Here is a 20,440-nt window from a genome sequence, read left to right as displayed (position 1 = left end):
GACAATCAGGGAGGAGCAAAAGATGTGAGCCATAGAAGATAGAAAGTTCCTTTGTTGCTTTTTTTAATTTTTAAATTTTCTTACAAAAATTTAGGTGTTTACCAATACAGTCTTATTTTGGTTTTGTTTTTAATGCTTTTTGTCAGTGTTCTTCTTCTGTTTTTAAGTCACAAACAGCAGGCACTAGGCAGCAGTCCCCCGCTGCTGCCGAAGGTCAGTCCCAGAGGTGTGACTCAGGGCTCCGGCAGACAGGATTGGCAGCCATGGCCTGGGCCAGAGTCGCTCAGAGAAGGCTCCTGCCACACTGGGCTCCATGTATCCGAGAGAAGGGTGGGGGCAAGCACAGCCTGACACCCACCTCACTGCCTCCAGAGCCTCTCTGCACGGCCAGCCCCTGCCCGTGTTCTGTCTGCCATGCAGGGTGAGACTCAGAGCCCAGTGGATCCCCTCCATCTTCCAGAGTTAAACTCCTTCCCTGAGCCCCCCTCCCTGCTAGACTCCTCTGGGGCCTTGCACATACAAGAGCACACTCTTTTACATCACCAGCCCCAAAACAAAGCCCGGTGCCTTGTCCTGCCACCTCCCTGGGCCCCACCCTGGCAGCTCCACTGGCCTTCTCTCTCTCACTCACACACAGCACCATGTCAGTAAACAGCTAACTCAGCCTAAGGAGTTAGGAGGTGGGGCAGGAAGGGAGGTGTGTCCAGAATGTCCGGCCCTGGCTCCCAGGCGAGAGGTGCTGCCAACCCCTGGCGCCAGGGGGCTCCAAGCTCCACAGCAGGGTCTGTGAGGGCCGGCCCTGGAGTTCCCTTCTTCCCAAGATCAGATCCCTAAGAACAAATGGCTGGGCCCGAGCCCTAAGGAGGGAGAGGGGGAAGGTTGAGCAGGGTGGCCTGGTGGCTAGGTGGACCCCTCCACAGGCTATGCCAATGAAAATGTGGATAAAGGCGGCTGCTATGAGTGGTGCAGGATGACCCCAAGAGTCTGGGCATCAGGGCCAATCTGACTTGCTGGTCCAGAGGGGGCACTGTGCTTACGGCATTTAAATGTGGGGGAACCATCCCTGCTCTCTGGCCTTATCTCCTCTGGGTCCTTGATGACCTGGGCTGGGACTGAAGACCCAGGGAAGCATGTCCCTCTCCGACCTCAGCCTGTCCATAAAATGGGCATTTAAGCCTGATGAGTTTGAAGTCAGGGTCCCACCAGGGAGCACGGAGGGAAAGAACATGCAGCCAGCAGAGATTAACAAGAAGCCCCTGCCCAGAGGACGGGAAACAGGTGAATGAAAAACCAGATGAGAGAACGTACCAGGCATGCAAGCTAGACCCAGGAGTCAACGGGCTGAGGCTTAGCGTCCCCCACGGCGTCCACCAGCCTGACCGCAGGCCTGCTGGGCCCAGGCGGAGCCTTCCTGCCGGGGTCGGGCTGCAGCGGACGGGCAGTGGGCAGGAGGGCGTTAGAGGCAGAATACAGCATGTTAGTCAGTGCTGACAGGTTGGGGCTGGGCCGCTCAGCGGGTAAGGCCAGAGACAGGGTGCACAGGAAGGGGAAGCTGAGCTAGTGTGGCTCACATAGATGCAGAGTGACATGTGGACACACACAGGCCTGTGCCCAAAGCCAGGGGATTGTCACAGAGTGGACTGGGAGGTGTTGTCATGGAGGCAGGACCATGGTGGGCCCTCACCCACTGCCCACTCACACACACAGGCAGAGACAGATGAAGAAGACACACTTGCTCAGACTCCCCTGGCTCTGTGCGTTGTTCTGGGCAGCGTCCCTGTCCCGTGCCCCCTCTCTCCCAGTGCATGTGAGCTTCAAGTCACCTGTACCCATAGACTGACTCTGCTGGTAATGTTCCTGAGGCGGGAGGGCCGGTCCTCAGGCTTGATCTCCCAGCCCAACTGCCTTTCAGATGAGCTCCACCCCAGGCTGACTGGGGAGCCTAAACTCAGCACCTCGCTGGCACCCCTCTCAGGCAAGCCCTAGCTATGCCACATCTCTAGGCACCTGCCCACAGCCACTTACTTTCAACGGTTCCTTCTCAGAGGCCTCCCCCGCAGGGTCACTGCCTCGAGCCCTCCGCTCCCTCCGGTCCACAGTAGAGTATCCATCTTGGGGTGGGGACATGAGGGGAACTCTGAGGGGCAGGCACCACAGGAGCAGATCTCCCTCTCAGCCCAGATGCAGGGGGGCCCACCTACCCTGCCCCAGCACTGTGCGGGAGGACTAGGTCAGGTCTTCCCACGACCCCTCCCATGATGGTGGCTCAGAACACACCAGCCCCCACCCAGTCCCCCACAGCTGGCAGGCCAGACCCCAGCTAGGCACTGACCCCTCCCTGGCTGTCCATCCCCCTCACCAGCACCGCTAAACCAGATCTCTTCCAACCAGCACCTCCTTGGAAGACCTCTCCAGCACCAAACACACAAGACAAAACCACCTAGCCAATCTCAGCACCTCTCCCCTCCTCCTCCCCAGAAAACAAGACGCCCTGCATTATCTGCACTCACCTGGGCCAAGTGCCTCCATGGGGATCACGTCCCGGCTGCCCGGTTTCTCACCATCTGCAAGGCACAAGCCAGGTGGCTGGGGATACAGTGCAGTGGGGATACCAGAACAGACAGACCCCCAGCACAGCTGGCCTCAGGGACTCTTCATCACTAACTTCTTTGCACCATTCTGCCAGGCCTCTGTCATTGACAGCACCACCCCGGCTTAACATCAATGTGGACACCATGGGTGTAGAGGTGGTAGGAGGCTGCAAGCCAGGAAAGCTCCCTCCACACCTAGCCCTCACCTGCCTTGTCACTATCAGTGCCCCTGGGTAGAGGAGCATCTCATACCTTAGGGATAGGTTTCCATGCCCCCACTCGGTACTCACCAAGGCTCCTGTCCACCAGTGGCAGCGTGCTGTCGTCAAAGCCTCCAGGACTTGGTGCTCCTTTGGGTCCCTTGGCAGTAGCAGTGGCTGACTGTGTATGAGAAGAGGTACACAAAACAGACAGGATAGGGTGCAGGGTTAGGGGCACTCCTGTGGGGGACCTGGCCTGGAGAAGTGAAAGAGGGAAAGAAAGGCCAGGCAGGCCGCACCTGGAAGCGCGCCTTGGTCCAGCCATCTTTCTGTAGGGCACCACGCAGCTCCTTGTAGCTCCATACAGTCTGTAGCACGTGGGATGCGGCCTTCGCCTCACGTACTGATTGGCTGCAGCCAGGTCCAGGGCGGGGTCAGCAACCGGCCACGCCCCCCTCCCACTGGGACCCCACCCTCCCCAGGCCAGGCCCTCAACCACCTGGTAGCGCCAAGTGCCACCAGCGCTGGAATGCCTCGGGCCTGTAGTAGTGAGCGTGCGTTGTCCAGACTGTCGGACACGATCTCGTGGATGGTGTTGAGCACAGCCACCACCGTGTCCTCCTCCAGGCGGGCACCAGGTCGCGCCGGAGGCTGTGCGTTGCGCACGTTCCGCACCAGCTCCGCCATGGCATAGCTCCCTGAAGGACAGGGGCAAGTGTTAGGACACGCCTCTGCTCACCCCAGCGGGAAGGAAGGGGATTCAGACCGGGCCTCCACCAGGAGAGCCCCAGGAAGCTGCAACGTCACCTGCCGTGTACAGGGGATAGGCTCTGAGACCATTCAGGAAGACATGAGCTCCAGTGGCTGGGACAGAATGACAGGAGCAGGGCCGGGCCCTTGACCTCCCCACCCTGCCGGTCCCTCTGCCCCTGCCCGTGGGACCCCAGAGCAGACCACCGGGCTCTGTATCCTGGCTCAGCCCCACCAGTGTTCTCACCAATGAGGTCCTTGTTGCGCCGGTCCAGCGAGAGGTTGCGCAGGGCAATGGCAACAGCGCGCACCACCTTGTCAGTCTCGGACTGCAGCAGCTCCACGAGCACCGGAAGCCCACGCTCCTTGCGCACCGTGGCGCGGATGTACGTGGCCCACTGTGGCAGTGGAGCAGGTAGGGTGCTCAGCACACTCAGGCATGCCTACATACCCGGGCACTCTCCCACCTGAACCCTGGCTGTTCCCTCTGGCTGGACCCTCCTCCCTGGCATGACAAAGTCCTACCCAAGCAACTCAATTCTACCTCCAGCTTGCATCCTTTGTGCCCCAAACCGCCCGGAACCTTGAACTTCCTGGACCTCGGGGAGACATGGTGTCCCCTACTCTCCCTCCCAACCTGGACAAAGTCAGAGGCAGGCACCAACAGGATACCTAAGATTTTCTCTGTCCCCTCCCTACCAGGCTTGGCCTCTCACCATCCAGTTGCCAGCGCTGAGGTTCTGCAGGGCGCCAGCGGCAGCCTCCAGGGTGTTAAAGTTCCGGCTCTCCGTGAGGAGGGAGAGGTAGAGACGTACCACCTCGGGCTGATACAGCAGCTCAAAGCCTGGGCACAGAGCACCCACCACCCACAGTCACCCACACCTGCCCCCATTATCCCCTCTCCTCCCAGGGTGAGAGTCAGCTGGGGCCAGGGATGGGTGTGGTGCAGTGAGGGAAAATTTAACATCAATGCATTCACTCTTTATGGGCAACCCAAGGGAGAAGGCATTCCCATTTCATGGAAGAACAGAAGCTCAGTGAGACGCAGTGGGTCTAAGTGAGGTCACTGTTCCTTTGCCCCTGGTGCAAAAGAAATGGTACTAGACCTGCCTGGCAGCCAGTGCATCCAGGAGGTCAGGGATAGGGAGGGAGGTGGCAGCCAGGGTGGCTCCCCTAGCAACGGGACTCAAACTCCTTAATAACAGAGCCAGCCCTCCCATGTAGATAGGCTGTACAACTAAGAGGAGGAGCCCTAGCAACAAGACCCACCCTCCCTAGCAACAGGGCCCTGTTCCCTCCTATGTAACTAAAGCTCTGTCCAGTGGCCATCCCTAGCAACAGGGCGTGCCTTCTCTGTCTACAACCTGCTCAACCACTCCGGGCTGCAGCAGAGTTGCCCCAAGGCACTCAGAGAGGAGGGCCTGAGCAGCCTTTCAGCTGGCCTGTACCCAAACATTACTCCCTCTCCCGGGTCCTCCCACCTGACATTTCATCACCCCCTCTGCATTCCTCATGCCTCCTTGGTCCCTCTACTCCAGCCTCCCTGGGATTCCTGTTCCCCAAATGCTCCAAGAACGTCCCCCATGCAACGTGTTACCCCTCAGGGTGTTTGCAGGAGCTGGTCCCACTGCCTGTGATGCTTTCCCCTAGACCTCCCTCCCATGGCCGGGGTCTTCCACTCTGCTTGGGGGTGTCTGGGCTTGCAGGGTGGGCTGTGGCTTGGGACTCACTAGGGCAGATCTCTCTTACTCAGGCTGGATTCCCAGTGCCAGCACACAGGGCTCCAGACAGGGGATAAGAAAGACAAACTGCTCTGCCCCGTGTGATCAGCCTCTGTACTAGATATGACTATACACCCCAACTCCCAAACCACCCTGAGTGAATGTGAGCTCCTCAGCTGATACTGGAAGGTCCTGACCACCTGGTCTCTGCTCTTCACCGAAGGCCTCACTCTAGCCCCTCTAGTCTTTCACATGCTGTGTGACCTTGCAATCGCCTGGCCTCTCTGTGCCTGTTCCCCCCACTGCCTGAAGTGACCCACGGAACTGACCCTGATTCTGAACCCTTAGCAGGTGCCCAGGGACTGGATGGTCCTCTGAGGAACCTCATACCTGTGGTCCTATTTTCCATCAGATCCCCAAGGCCCTTCAAGCCTGTTTAGTAGCACAAAGCTTCACTACCTGGATAGGCCTGTGCCTGAACTCTGCCTCTACCCACTCACCTTTGGCAGCCTCAGTTCGCTTGGGTAGGTCTAGCGTGTCAAAGTTCCGGTCCATCTCACCATCCTTCTTCCCTGGAACAGAGTAGGGGGAGGTGAAGCAGACTCTGCAGAGAATGGGTGTGCATCAGGAGGGCTGGACACAGCACTTTCCTTCCTGAAGCAAACCCAAGAGCACCCCCAAGAGGCCTTGGCAATGGAACACTATTCTGTGTTTAGGTAAGCAGGGAGGGCCGGAGAAGGGCAGTGGTGGCAGTGGGGACTGTGGATGTCCCAGCCTTGCCCCCAGAAACCAGAACTCATCTCCTTCAGATGCTGGGAGCAGCACTGCAGACCACCCAAAGGCCTTGCAGCCGCCAGGAGCTAGGAGCCCAGGCTGGGTGGCAGGTAGGTACAAAGCTGAGGATTGGCAAGGACAGGATGTGCCTGGTTGAACAGTAAAGCAAAGCTGGGGCCAAGAGTCCCAGCCACAAGGAAATGCCCACCCGGGGGCAGAACCTGGTCCCAGGCTCTGCTAAGAGAGACCTTGGCCCACAGGCTGAGCCCCTACAGCAGCCCCACCTAACACTTGTCAGCCTCAGCCTGCACACCTCCATGAATGAGCTCGCTATCTCCCACTCACCCTCATCTCAGATGAGGGAGCTGCTTCCCCTCTGAAAAGCAGCAGAACAGAGTTCAGATGATCTGGGATCCCAGCCTCATGGGGCCTCTCTGTCGTCCCTCTAAGCCATATATTGCCTCATTCCCAGGGACAGACTTTGTTCACTGTTACCCCTGGGGACGAATATACCCAGGCCCTGCCCCCTCTTTGGCTCTTCCTGCTCCAGCTCCAGCTCCAGCCCTGCAGGCATAGCTGAGTCTGAAGTTATAGAGGAACAGCCTGTTGGCCTCCCGAAAGGTCCAGGGCTGACATTCCTGCCATTGTCATGCCTACACAGTTGTCATGGAAATGGCTGCTTAGAGAAGGGACTGGGGATGGGGCAGGGCCCTGAGACTGGACTGCCCTGCAGTTGTCATGGAGATAACTACCTAAACAATAGGGCAGGGGGCACCTCCCTGGTGCCCACTGCACCCACCAGGCCTGGACAGCAGGACAAACAGGGACTCACCTTGATGGAACCACTCCTCTGGGCAGCCGGAGGAAGCACAGGAGAGAGGAGACGAGCCTGAGTGGGCAGCAACCCCCCCCCCCCCACACCCTCCCAGGAGGCCTCAACTTCCCACTGAATACCCTGGGTTGAGTAGATGGGTCATGGAATCCTACCGCGATTACTTTGGAGGGCTGAGTGCCAGCAAATGGGATAAGAAAGGGGAGGCCTGGAATCAGAACAGGTCCACATGATGGGGAGGAGTGGGTGAAGGCAGTGTACAGATGTCACCCGGCAGGTGCCAGGGAATGCAGATCCTGGAACCTGTACCTAGCAAATGCTGGTCAGGATGGTGTGAAGGCAGGGTGGGGTGCTGCCCTCAGGGCATCTCAGGGTCTTCAGGTGCTCTGTGAATGCCAGGAGGCAGCATCGTCTTTGGTACTTCCCAAACATGAACCCATAGAACCCTTCTCAGAGCTGAGGGACCGAGTCTAGGCAGCAGCAGGGACACCACACAGGTTCACTCCTGTCCTCCCCTGGGGGACCCACAGTGCAGATGAGGGAACGCCGGCCTGTCAGCTGGATGACCCAGGGGGCTGGGCCCAGCCTCCGAGGCTCCCGGCTTCCCCACCTGCCCATCAGGAGCTGACCAGGTGGTCTCTGGCTTCCGTGCCTGCCATGGGTATGGAAGAACTTTCAGCCTGGGGTTGCATGGGGAGTCCTAGAATGGTACCCCAGTCCCTCCCACACACCTTTGGCCTTCTTGCCACCGAAACAGCCAGCGTCATCCCGCTTCCGGCGCTGGGAGCCTGCAGTACTGCCTGGGGGCCCAGGCTCAGCCTCCTGGTACCTGTCGGCCCCAGGCACCTCCTTGTGCACATGGTAGGACAGGTTCCGCATGATACACACACAGTTCTCCACCGACTGTGGGGAGAGGAGAGTTGATGGAGCAGGGCCAGGTGGGCACGGAGACTGCTAACCTTCCTGGCGAAGACTGGCCACAGCCAGTGTGCACAGAAGGAACCAGGGATGCAAAGATGGGAAGGCCTAAGCTAGGGGGCCCATGTGGGTAAGAACTCCCAGAGAAGGGCTGAGGAAGAAAAAAGGTGGAAAACACACTGTGTGTAGGACCTCAACCGGGGCTTCAGGAATGTCCACTTCAGTGTGGCCACTATGAGATGGTCCATGCCCAGGGCGCTGCCCCCAGACTGGTATGCCTACTCCCCCTGTACTGCCCAGATAGTTTAGGGCCCCCTGGGTCCGGTTCCTGCTCCATCTCCCAGAACCCTTTGTAGGAAGCTATGAGACTGCCCCTGCCCGGGACCTGCTAGAGCTCTCCCTGCCAGGCTCCACCCACCTTGTTGTCCGTGTCCTTCCTGCCCACAGCTGACTGCAAGGCGTGCAGCAGGGCGTCTACCAGCCCTTCACATTCCCGGAGGCGGCGCCGGGCCTCTGCACCATCCGAACTCACGTTCCTGGGTGGCCAAGAGCAAGCCCTGTGACCCCTGGCTCCCATGGCAAATTCCCAGCCCTCACCTGGCTTTGGGGTCTTGTCTTCATCTGTAAAACAGGCTCTGACACCACCCTGTTGGGGCTACTGACAGTGCCCTGACCACTGAGACCCCAGGAAGGAGCCCCAGCCTGGCATCTGTATGGCGCAGAGGGCCTTCTCTAATGACCGGCTGAACTGGAAATGGGCAGAAGTGGCTCCAGAGGTGTGAGTCCATTTGCAGGCAATTATGGGCTTTCCCTACCCCAGGGGCAGTTCTGGGCTCCACCTTACCCTGAGGTGAGGACCCCATACGGCCACGGGGGTACATCCTGATGGACAGGCAGGACAGTGGGGAGCCAGCGCTGCCTGTGGGGACTCCACAGGGAATCCCAGGGTGGGAGGGTGAGGGCAGAGGTTGCAAGGAGGTAGAATGAGGCCTCTGAGGCCACCTGAAGATGAGGGTCCTGGCTCCCCCTACCCTGGCTGTCACGGTGATAGGAGAGTGTATCAAAACTGAGCAGGGCTGGGGCCATGGGGTACTACATGACAGCGTAGCAGACCTTGTCCAGAGGCTGCCCTTGGGGATGAGTACAGCCTCATCAGGCCCCATTCTCAGGACTCAGGCAGGAACTGTGGTATGGCTGTGAAGCTCCTAAGACTTGGGTGGCTAGTTCTCTTCCACACTTTATAGGACATGAGAACATGGCTATTCCCAGTTTTGCATGTAGGCTCTGGTGCCTGGCTCCCACCTCCTTGACCGGGAATAGCCCTGGGTAACCTCATAGGGAATGCCTAAGCCCAGCCCCCACCCACACCTCAAGCAGCCTGATGTGTTCTTGAAGACTGTTGTCCACTCAGCATCCCTTGGCTTGGAATCCTCGTTGGGCTCACGTTCCCAGCCCGAGTGGGGCACAATGACCTCATGGGTTAGTGTCTGCAGGCCGTGATCAATGATGACCATCTTCAGGGGCTCATAGGATGACAGGTTCCAGAGTGTACCTGCAGGATGCCATCAAGCAGCCAGTGCTGACCACACAGGCAGCGACCTCCCTACCTCCCCATGTGACCTTGCTCAGGACCTGCCCCATCCTTCGTCAGCCCTACATCAGACTAGAAGATAGGAAGTGACAAAAGCCATGAGGAGTCTTGGGTGCCTACCCTGGCCCAGGCAAGATGTGCACAGGCACTCAATAATAGCTACTGGCTAGGAGGAAGCACCAGAGGGGCTGGGACACAGAGGAAGGGCTGGCAAGGAGCCTGTGGCTAGACACACAGGTACTTTCTCTTCCTCCATCCCTTCTCAACCTCATGGGTAGATGGGACTACTGCTCCATTGGCTCTACCCAAAGTGGTCATGTGACCCTATCTGGCCAGTTGGGTCCCATGAGGCACAATCACTCACCACTGCCCCACTGGAGGGTGGGACCAAGATGCTGGACCTGGAGAGTACAGGGACATGGGGGCAAGTGGAGAGGGGTCCTGCCTGAGGGGCAGCAAAGTCCAGAGATAGAGACACTGGGGACCACTCAGTCTGAGCCTGATGCCTACCCCCCAGCAGCTGGGACTCCTGACTAAATGGGTGGTGTGGGGCGGGGGGGTCTTTTTCTGGCCAAGCCTCGCTCTCCTCCTCCCTGAGGGATGTGGGGAAGCCAGGTACCACTCACCTGTGACGAGCTCTCGAACCTCATTGTCCCGGGCAGCCCGCAGTAGGCGCACCAGGGCAGGCACACCGCCACAGTCGCGGATGGCAGCCTTGTTGTCTGTATCTCGGCCATAGGAAAGGTTTCGCAGTGCTCCACAGGCCCGCCGCCGCACCTCTGCCCTTGGGTGGTCCAACAGAGCGACGAGCAGAGGCAGGCCCCGCAGCTGCCGCACACGTCGCTTGATGCCCTCGTTCTCAAAGCACAGGTGTTGCAGATAGGCAGCCGCGTTGGCTTTCACAGGATCCACGGGGTGCCGCAGCATGGCCAGTACCTCTGGCAGCTCAGGGTCCCGCCAACGTGGCTCCTTACGGGCGCTGTCCACTGAGGGCGACCGCCGTACCACCCGGTCCAGGCTACCCAGGCTGCCCCGTTCTGGCTGGGCCAGGGGTGCTGTCGCAGCTGGAAACGGGGGCCGCTCCTCCATCAGCTCACCGCCATCATCTGCCACATCCTCATAAGCCCTGTGCAGGCAGGCAGGGCACATGAACATCTCAGCACTGTCACAAGATGCCTGCTCCACAGTGGCATCACTATACTTTCTCCAGGGGACCATGAACCCATTAAGGGCAGGGATAGGCCAATAACCTCGGTATTTGACCCCAAGCACCGAGTGGGTGCTGAGAGTCATGACCTAGGCCAGCAACAACGGACTCCCAGACAATGATGGAGCCAAACACCAGCCAATGGTTACCAAGGCTTGCATCAGGGAGCTCACTCACTCTCATCACCATGCAGTATTCCCCAATTCTGAGCTAAATGCGTTTCTATGAAACATCTGTGTCCATGACTGGGAGTCCTGCCTTTCCATGAGGCCCATCTCTGCGATGCAGGATCTGCCAGGATCTGCAGGTAGGAGGTGACCCTCCCCTGCACACAGCCATCCTGGTGGGACTCTATGAGGGGCATTGAGGCCACCAGTCCCCCAGAGCATAAGATGTTTCTGTGGGTTGTCATCATCAAACCCACTTCCTAGGGCAGAGATTAAGGCTAGGAGGGGTCAGGTGTCTTGTCTGCGGTCACACAGCACAATCCATATGAAGGCTGTGATTACGTTCCCACTCTACAGATAGAGGAACTGAGGGCAGAGATGACAGAACCAGGGCCTGTGCTGGGAAGAGCTGGGTGGCTTAGGTTCTGGCTGCTTTTGTAGGGGAAACTGAGGCCCAGGGAAAGGCTGGAGCCTCAAACTCAGAGAAATGTGCTAAGCCTCTTGTGCTCATGTCTTCATGGTTATCTGACTAGAACAGGGCTAGCAGGCACTGGGCACTGTCACTAACCTCCCTAATGTCCTAGACCCACAGGGAGGGTACCAACTGCAACTCCACTATCCCAGAGGCTGCCCTATTGCTGTCTTTGAAAAGAGCTCAGTCCAATTCAAACTAACATGTGTAACTTAGCCCTGGTAGCTACACTTCCTGTGGAGGATTCTCTGGTGGGAGAGTGGAAGGCAGACTTCCTGGAGGCAGTCAGTGGCCGGACACAGGGTGCTCACCTGGTACGAAAGCCACGCCCACACTCAGGCCTCCTCCTAGTGGCAGTGCCATAGTCAGGCTCCAGCTCCGGGCCACCCTCGTCATCGGCAGCCAGGCTGCGTGTGTCATCCTCCAAACCATACGGTTCCGCCTGAAAGCGCTCGGGCTGGGAGCGGCTGGCTGGCGGCACAGGCTCAGGGCCTGCAGGGAAGGCCTCACGTCGGCCAGGCAGTGTGAAGCAACCATCCACAGGGCCTGGGCCAAGGGGGCCACGTGGGGGCCGCACACCCAGCCCACGGGATAGACTGCCGTAGCTGGGGACATCACGGGGCTCAGTGCCGTCGGTAAAGCTGCCCCCACTGCTGAGGTAGGCACGGGAAAGCGTGGCTGCTGGGCCACCCCCACGTAGCAGGAAGTGCCGGTCCAGGGGGCCATCTGCGAAGGGGCCTAGCGGGGGGCCGCCGTCCAGCAGGGGGAGGCCATCTGGGCCTACAGGCACTTGGCGCACTGTTCTCGTGGTCACCGTCTTGACCGTCTTGGTGACCTGGTGGGTAAGTGGGCGGCCAATGGGCTGGGCAGCCTGAGAGGCCTGGACACTGCCCCAGCAGGGCCAGGGTGGCCTAGATCTTCCACCTGAGCAATAGGTGGCCCCTGGGAGGCCACTCTATAAACGGAACTGTGGCTACACAGCCTACTTGCCCATTGCCTGGGCCCCGCCATACCTTGGTCTCAGTGCGCCGGGTAGTACCATCTTCTGATGTGACAATGGACACGTGAGAAGTAGGTGTACCAGGGTCCTCCTCTACCGTCACAGTCTCCTCCAGCACCTCGGGCGCCTCTGGCATTGTGGCCAGCGAGGCCTGGCTGCCCGGGCTCTGTTCCTGGGCAAGACAGGGGCTGTCAGTGTGAGGAGCCACAGTTCACCCGGCCCTGGAGTGCAGATGCTTGTACTGGCCTAGATGCCAGGAGTGCCTTCATCCTACCCTGGAACCCATGGACCCCAAGGCCTGTCTCAGCAACAGCTAGTGAAGACAGCAGCTCCAGTCTTGTCTCTGAACACCATGGGTGCCCTGGGGGCTGACCTTCCCCAATGCTGGGGCCTCCTTGGGCTGAGTTGGCAGATGAAGCCCCTGACCCCAGTAGTGCAGTCTTGGGCAGCCCTGTCTGAGCTGCAAGGTTCCTGGCTGCTACAGGTTCCTGGTGGGGCAAGGAAGTTGGTGGGATCTGCACGTTGCTCTCCTGACATGGCTCACTAGCCCTGGCTGGGCCCTCCCAGTATCCTGGGCCTCCTCCCTGACCCACCTCAGAAGCCTCCAGTGCAGAGGCCTCGGGATAGCAGTTTCAGCACTGCTCACTGACTCCTTGTGGCCACGCCCAGGCTCCCACTGTTCCCAAGGCCAGCTAGACGCCCTCGCAGGACAGAAATACCCAGTTCCCAGAATGCCCAAAATACCCTTGCTCCTTCCGGCCTGGACACTCGTGGGGTGTTGAGTGGGCACAGCCTAGCCCTACCTCATTTGGCCCAATGGTTGGTGCCCCCCCTCGAAATGCTGAGTGTTCTATCAGAGCCCAGAGATGGTGAATTCAGGCCGGGTGTACCTAGTTGGTCCCTAACAGGAATCCTGGTCCCCTCCCCACATACTTCTCCCCAAGTCTCTCCAACCTCAGTCACCCACCTCATTCTCAACCTGCAGCCCCCCCCTCCCTTGCCTTCCTCTCTGCAGGGGCTGACCATGGTAGAATTACAGGCAAGATGGCTCTGGACAAGGCCCTCTTAAGGCCCATATGCCTATGGCCCGACTTGCCAGTGGAGAAACTGAGGCTCAAGGAGGACAGGCCAGTCCATAGCAGAGCTGAGCAGACTCCTGCTGTGCTGATTGGCAAAGGGGCCTGAGAGCCAGAGTCTATCTACCCCTGGGCCTCTGACTACATGGGTCCTCCACACCATGCCAATGTCCTAGGATAGCATCTGGCCAGGATGGGTAGGGGCTGAAACCCAAGCTGCAGTGGGCAGGCAAGTGGGGGCACATTCCTGGGCAGCCAGGGCCAGGTCAGCAGGAGGACAGGACCTGCTCTGTGGCTCAGATACTGTGCCTTGAAGGATCAGTCCCCCGTCTGGGCCCCAGGCCTCTGAGGCCTACACAGAAATGGAGCTGAGGCCCAGGGAAGGCCATACTCATATCTGCCTGCCACCAGACCCCTACTCTGTTCCTGGCCCTGGGCCTGAGCAGTGTGTAAGGCTAAGTGTCCACAGCTGCCCTAGGGTCTGCCTCCCTAGGTCCTCAGGGTGTGAAGTCTCCTCAGGTTAGTGTCCTGACCTGAAAAAAAATGCTTAACTGAACATAGTTGTTGAGGTTCTGGGCCCCTGAAAACTCTTCAGGGGTCCGGAGAGATGCCTGGACCATGTCAGAACAGGTGTATCCCCTGGGTTCTGGTGACACAGGAAGGAAGAAATCACAGAATGCAGCCTCTTCTCCCAGAAGCAGGACCTCGGAGGACAACAATATGTGATTTTATAAAAAGGAAAATTGAGGCCTGACAGAAGGGAGAGGATTGACCAGGACTTCACAAACCTGGGGAATTTCAGGTATCCACAGAAAAGGCAAACTTTGCAAGGCCTTTTAGCTACACCTCACCCCTTGTGGGCCACAGCCTTGGTTGCCACTCAGTGTTGCAGGTGGAATGACTGTTGGGGATGTGGCCAGGAAGGAGGAACATGTTCCCTGGGAAAGAGAATAAACTGAGACCCTAAATAGGGACATGCTGGTGAGCTGCCAGGCAAGGTGGCCTGGCCTCTTCTCTGAGGGCATTGGGAGATAGTTCTGGAGCAGACTCAGGGACAGCCTGTCACTGCTGAGGCCTCGGCTACCCCACCTGTATTTGGCAACTATGGGAGCAAATGTGTGGCAGGCACTGAGCTCTCTCTGCCAGGCTCTGGGAGCCAGGCGTGGAGGGGTCTAGGACCACACGTTGGTGGCTGCAAGTGAAGGGGAGGGGTTCAGAGCAAGACTGACAGGAGGGGACCAGAGCACTGTCAGGAGGGCATGGGCCCTGAGTAGACTTGCATACATTTGCATAATTAATACTCTCAGAGAAGAGCCTCCTACTCCCTGGTTAGGGGGTGAGTGTGAGGAGGGAGGAGGAGGAGTAAGCAAACCTCAGACCTCAATGCTACTCTGAGGCTCAGTTTATTCTCACTCTAGTCTATGGTGAGGGTCTGACACTGTGCAGTGGGGGTACAAAGGGATGCAGGCCTAGGAGAGCCAAGTTCACCCCCCCACCCCCTGCCAATGAGGCCTGGCAACCCTGCAGCATCGCCTACTAATACCCAACCCAGGCAGCCCGGTAGTGGGATCCTGAGGCCCCAAGAGCCCCACTGGCAAATGACCTCAGGGAGCTAAAAATGGGTGATGACTTCACCCAGACGGGCGGGCAGGCAGGAGCGTGAGTCAGCCTGTGATCACAGGAAGGCCTGGCCCCCGTTACACACTCCTGGGCACACATGCAGATAAGGACCTAGATACACATGCATGTACCTGGTTCCTCAACAGGGACGTATGCACATATACATACGTATGTATGAGCACCCAGCCCAGTGCACAGACCCAAGCACATCAACCCTAACAGCCCCCAGTGCACAGTGCCCACTGCCTCCGGAGGGACTTGCACATATGAACACATCCCATCACCTCCTCCTACCTCCTATCTCTGTGTCCAACTCCCTAGACATCCGCTCAACCACTCACTATGGGAGTTTCAGAGCTGGCAGCAGAGTGGGGAACCAAAAGCCTACAGTAGGGAAAGGCCCAAGGTCAACCTGATGCTCAGGCCTCTATAACGTCTTTGGGGTAGTGACATGGGATGGACTGATGACCAGCACACAGTTAGCACTCAATAGAGGCAGTTGCCCAGGGTGAATGCATCCCCTCAACTGGCTTCAAGACACTGGTCTAGGGCTGCAGGTCCACCTACAGCATACCCCAGGGACCCCTGGCCCTGCACCTGAGGTTCCGCCCTGCACCCCAGACACGGGCACCAGCCTGGACACACCACCCTTAGCCCTTCTCCATATCACAAATCTTGCCAAATCCTGTCGACTGTCTCTTGTCACCTTTCCCCAGCCCTAACTTCATTCTTGCCCCTCTTCCTGGGACCACTGACCTGCCTCCCATTACCTACCTCCAGGGCCCAAACTATCCCCTGGCACTCCCATCCATGGTCTACCTCGCCCATGGCCCACAGGTCTGGCCCAGAGTGGGGCTCCTGTCCAGACCTGGGGTTTCCCATGGGCTCCCTTGAACTTGTGGGAGGGGAGTGGCCCAAGACTCCAAGCCCAGAGCCAGAGTGGCCAGTACTCAGAAAGGTAAACCCACAACTAGTCACCACTGTTCTCGAGAGGGTCCCCAGAGGCATGGAGCTGGGCATAGCAAGAGGGCCCTAGGCTCTGTCACACACCTGGAGCTCAGCTTCCTCATCTGGAAGTGGGAAGTACCCAGGGTATCAAGGCCATGGGACAAGGGGGATAGTGCCAGTCCCACCTTTGTGGCCTGATCTAAGGAATGTGGGGAGTAGGAAACAATGTGGGACAATGTGTAGAGGGGCAGCCACCTGGGCAAAAGCCCACAACAACCTCTGAGGTACATGTGGGAATGGCAGAGAGAAGGAACAGGGATACAAGCCAAGTTATAATGGTGGAGTCTGGACTGGGGTCGCAGAGGCTCACCAACTGCACTTGATAGATGAGAACTCATGGTATGTATCATGAAAAACAAACCTCAGGGCAGGTGCCCCACCCTGTCCATGGTTTCACCTGCACACAGGGAATGCGTTAAGGTGGGATGCCATACCTGGTTCCCACAATCCCCAGTCCTGGCTCACAGAGGGCGCAAGACAGCTGGTACTGAATAAATGAATGAATGGATGAATGAATGAATGAATGAATGAACGAGTGGGAAGAGTAAAGGAATGAAAGTGTCCCCCTGCCCCCTCCACCCCCAGCACAGTCATCACGGATAGAGTCCAAGACAATCCAGGCTGGGTCTCTCACCAGAGAGTGAGCCCTTGGCTACCACAGATGTCCTCTCTTGATGCCCACAGCCTCTGCCCAGCCCTGGCAGGTGGGGAGCTCACACCTCCACAGCAGCAGTCCACCTGCCAGGGCTTGCAGTCTACACTGAGTGGCCAAGAGGCCAGGGGGCAGTTGGTGCCCAGCAGACACCACTGGTTGCAGCGTTGCAGGGGATAGCAGGGCTGGCTTCACCCATCGCAGTTTCTCCAAGCCCAGCCCACATCCAACAGCTACACAATGGCCCCAACTCCCCCCAGCTGACCCCTACATCTCTGGGACAGTCACTGGCCAGACCCTAGGGGCCATACCAGAGATGCACAGCAAGCAGAAACCCAGCTGCCAAAGGTAGGCAGGAGTGATCTACCCCCTAATCACAAAGGGCCTGGGGCAGTTGCTCCTCCAGTCAGCCTCAGTTTCCCTGCCTGTTACTGGACCACAAACCCTCTGAGTACAAGGTGCGGGCAGCCCACACGCCTCCTTCCAGCTCCATCCCAGTACTGGGAGGCTGACTGACCGGGTTTCCCTCAGAGACCCCCTCCCGCCTCCGCACGTGGGCAGGGCCCTCCTCCACTCCTCCCCTCACGTGCGCTGCCGAGGCAGACAGGGCTTCCATTAAAGCTCCGGAAGCTCCTTCTCAGGTCCCCAGAGTCAGAGCCCGCGCTGGGAGTGTGAAGGGGAGGGGAGGCCCACCAAGCTCCCCAGGGAGCAGGAGGCCTAGCCCGGTTGCTCTCTCTTGACTCGGCATCCCTCCTGCACGGAGCGGCTGCTCAGGAAGTCTCTCACCCACCACCCAAGACCTAGGCACCTGTCCTGGGCGCTGCCTTGCGGTGCACCCACCCCGATCCCTGCCTTCTTCTTGGCGCGGAGTCGCACCGCCTGGGGTCCTTGCACCCGATCCCCAGAGACCTCGTGGCCCCACCCCGCGCCTTGCGCACACCCCCACACACACACCCCCACCCCCGGGCATCGCGCTCACTCCACCGCCCCGCCCACCCCGGGCCAAACGGCGGCGCCGGTCCGAGGCACAGACAATAGCCGCCTTCGGCCGGCAGCTCCACGGAACAAAAGCAGGTCCTCCCGGGAAGGCCGGCGCCCCGCCCTCCGCCGCCGGGCCCCAGGGATGGTGCCCCCAAGCCTGGGACCGAGTTCCCTCCAACCTGTCTGAGTTCGGCCGGCATCGGGCCGGGCTCGGCGGGGGGGTGGGGGGCTCGGATCGTTAAGGGCGGCGGCGGCAGCGGCGACGGCAGCGGCGGCGGCAGCTGAACCGGGATCGGCTCCGGCGCCTCGGCCGCTAGGGCTCGGGCTCGGCGGACTCGCTCCCCGCGGGGGCGGATCTGGCGGCGGTCACGGCTAGCAGCCAATGGAGCAGGGCCGCGCCCAGGCGGGGCGGGACGGGGCGGGGGTCGGTGGGGCGGGGCGAGGTCCCGCCCCCTACCCCCGCAGAGCGCGGCTCTGCAGCCAGGGCAGGGCCAGGGTTGCCCCTAACTCTGCGGCAGCGCGTCTGGGCTCCTCGTTCCTCTCCTCCCCACCGTTGGGGTGACATTTTCCCGCCGAGTGACTTTGGCCAAGTCCTGCTTCCCAGGACTCATTTTGCCTCCAGTATAAGAGTTCACGGGCCCCTCCCCGTGTAGAATTGGGGAAACAATTCTGGCAGAGCAGGGGCCAATGCAGCCATCCTCGATAGTACAAGCTGCTCTAACTTCGATTCGTTGCCCCTTGCTGTGAAATGAGGGCTGATCAGACAGTTGTTACAACGATGTCAGCACCACAAGGCCTCTGGGGACTTCCAGATCTGGTCCAGGCCCTTGCCCAAAACCCCATGATGGACCCCCACAGAGCTCAGTTGGGGCCTGCCAAATGTACCTGCACTGATCCACTTGTCTTGGGTTCTCCCCATCAAGATACAGAGGCCCCCCACTCTCTGATAGGTGTCAGAGCAGATCAAATGGGTGTGGGGAGGTGCTCAATTGTTAGGTGACCATGGGTGAAAGCTCTTGAGGCCAAACTAGCTTCAGACACTCCCTCTTCCATGCCTTTGATCCACTGGGAAGTGGTGGGTGGGGAGTGGTATCAGAGGGTCTGGTTTAATCAGAGCTTCTCCAAACCAGGGTGCACTCCAGCCTAGCGTGAAGGTGCGGCCACACCCTGGGGAGTCTGGCTGTCCTGGATGGAAACATAGACACAGAAGGCTGGTTTGGGCTGGGGCTCTCCTGGGTCATACCCTACAAAGGCAAGTCAATGACTCTTATATCATGAATAAGGGCACTAGGCTCTGAGATGAATAACAGCAAGGGCAAGCCCAAGGAGGTCCATGGGTCTGGCAAGAGAGAAGGGCAGGGCCTGGGCTTCCTGCCCCCTCCCGCTTCTCCCTAGACCCCACTCAGAAAACCCAGCCAGTCCCCCAGGGGCCACTCTTCTTCCTGGTCATGTCATGTACATAGGCCATGCAGCCAGCATACTCAAGCACTCTGGGTATCCACTGCATGTGGATCTGAGCCTCAGTTTTCCCACCTGCACAGGGATGAGTTGCCCTGACCACTGGCCCCTGTATCCTCCATCCATGGCAACCTCACATGGAGCCACCTGGGATAGGAGCAGCAGCAGGAGGAACTGGACCACTCCCCTGAGGAACTTACATTTGAGCTGCTTCGGCCTTCTCCCAAATTTCACCAGCTGCTAGTGCCCCAGCCACATACCCACCTTGGCCTAACCCAGGGCTGGCAAGGTTACTAAAGGTGTTCTCCCATGAGGAGAGGCCAGTAAGCGCTGGTGAGGGCTGGTGAGGGCCAGCCCTGCTCCAGCCAGCTGTTTGGTGGGGTGGAGCTCTTCCTGCTGCAGGATTAAGGGCAGGTGGCCATGACAGTGGCACAATCTGGGGAGCATGGCAGTAGCCCTTAGCCTCTCAACCCCTGAGCCCCAGCTACCTGTCCTGCCACTGGCCCTGAGCTTCACAGATTCCAGCTTTGACCCTGAAGACCAGCTCCAGGAAGCCCTGGGCTCAGCAGGTAGGTCACTGGGCATCTCTTGCTGAGACAAATCTGGGAAGCAGTTTTGGCATCAAGGCTGCCAGGCCTAGCCAGCGGATATGGCCCCACCTCCCCCAATGTCCCCATCAGCCCTGCCAGTCCAGCCACAGCCCTGGGAACATATGCTCTCTCTGATCTCACCCTGAGAAAACCATCTCCTCCCAAGAGACAGAAAACCAAAGGCTGGCCGGGAGGGCAGTGGGTGGGGAGAGGTCGGGAGGGGTGGTGGCCTGAGGTCTTTAGTTCACAGCCCCAAGGAAGCCAGGGCAGCTCCAGGCTATGGGAACATCTTTCTGTGGGGGCATCAACCCTCTGGGCTGGAGGCTAAGGACCTTTCCGGCCTGGGAGGACTAGATAGAGAGCCTGGCGCCTGAACGATGGCCTCAAGGTCACTGACTGCCACTGTCCCCATGTGCCCCAGCTGGGCTGCTCTGCTCCCCAACCACATCTGGGGGTACAGGTCTCACCCTTTGGAGTGCCTGAGATCCAGGGGGTGGAGGGGGTGGCTCTTGCACCTAGCCCCATCCTGCCTCAGGCCTGGCTTCCTATGGACTGGCTCTGTGGCCCACCTCAGCACCAGGGGCTTGGAAAGACAGCTCCCCAATGGTGGGGGCTGCTGGTGGGTCTGGGCCCTCTGGAGACATGTCTGACTGTATGCCACGCTGAGCTGTGTATGTGGATTGCCCACAGACAAATGAGAACATCAAGGCTCTTGGGGTTAAGATCACTTGCCAGGTCCCCCAACCTGACACAGGCTGTTGCTTCTGAGCCCTCCATGCCCTAGCTAGGCAAAGCTAGCCCAAATGGGTCAGTCTCAATTGAGACCAATACC

At 59.1% G+C, this 20,440-nt stretch overlaps 1 protein-coding gene across 7 annotated transcripts in view; it reads right to left on the bottom strand.

Annotated features, from left to right (window-relative positions):
* Positions 1 to 41: 41 nt before the first annotated feature.
* The window catches only part of ARVCF (ARVCF delta catenin family member), a 50,064-nt gene continuing 29,665 nt past the window's right edge, over positions 42 to 20,440 (bottom strand). Inside the window, exons 1-18 of one of the 7 annotated variants that reach the window (XM_043559369.1) lie at positions 17,740 to 17,877; positions 12,237 to 12,395; positions 11,535 to 12,058; positions 10,004 to 10,503; positions 9,155 to 9,338; positions 8,205 to 8,322; positions 7,600 to 7,771; positions 6,869 to 6,886; positions 5,763 to 5,834; positions 4,258 to 4,385; positions 3,789 to 3,939; positions 3,291 to 3,489; positions 3,091 to 3,202; positions 2,882 to 2,972; positions 2,511 to 2,564; positions 2,026 to 2,111; positions 1,309 to 1,425; positions 42 to 857 (exon numbers count right to left, since the gene is read on the bottom strand). In XM_043559369.1, coding sequence (XP_043415304.1) covers positions 1,321 to 1,425; positions 2,026 to 2,111; positions 2,511 to 2,564; positions 2,882 to 2,972; positions 3,091 to 3,202; positions 3,291 to 3,489; positions 3,789 to 3,939; positions 4,258 to 4,385; positions 5,763 to 5,834; positions 6,869 to 6,886; positions 7,600 to 7,771; positions 8,205 to 8,322; positions 9,155 to 9,338; positions 10,004 to 10,503; positions 11,535 to 12,058; positions 12,237 to 12,395; positions 17,740 to 17,760 — 2,694 coding nt within the window. In that variant the 5' untranslated portion in view covers positions 17,761 to 17,877 and the 3' untranslated portion in view covers positions 42 to 857; positions 1,309 to 1,320. Of the gene's footprint in view, positions 858 to 1,308; positions 1,426 to 2,025; positions 2,112 to 2,510; positions 2,565 to 2,881; positions 2,973 to 3,090; positions 3,203 to 3,290; positions 3,490 to 3,788; positions 3,940 to 4,257; positions 4,386 to 5,762; positions 5,835 to 6,868; positions 6,887 to 7,599; positions 7,772 to 8,204; positions 8,323 to 9,154; positions 9,339 to 10,003; positions 10,504 to 11,534; positions 12,059 to 12,236; positions 12,396 to 17,739; positions 17,880 to 20,440 lie in introns of those variants that run through there. The other 6 variants (XM_043559365.1, XM_043559370.1, XM_043559367.1 and 3 more) reach the window with 6 other exon arrangements.

This window comes from Prionailurus bengalensis, chromosome D3 (assembly GCF_016509475.1).
Source record: "Prionailurus bengalensis isolate Pbe53 chromosome D3, Fcat_Pben_1.1_paternal_pri, whole genome shotgun sequence".
In the NCBI taxonomy this organism is placed as follows: Eukaryota; Metazoa; Chordata; class Mammalia; order Carnivora; family Felidae; genus Prionailurus; species Prionailurus bengalensis.
Note: the sequence above shows the minus strand (reverse complement) of the source record. Positions and strands in the feature narration are given on the sequence as shown.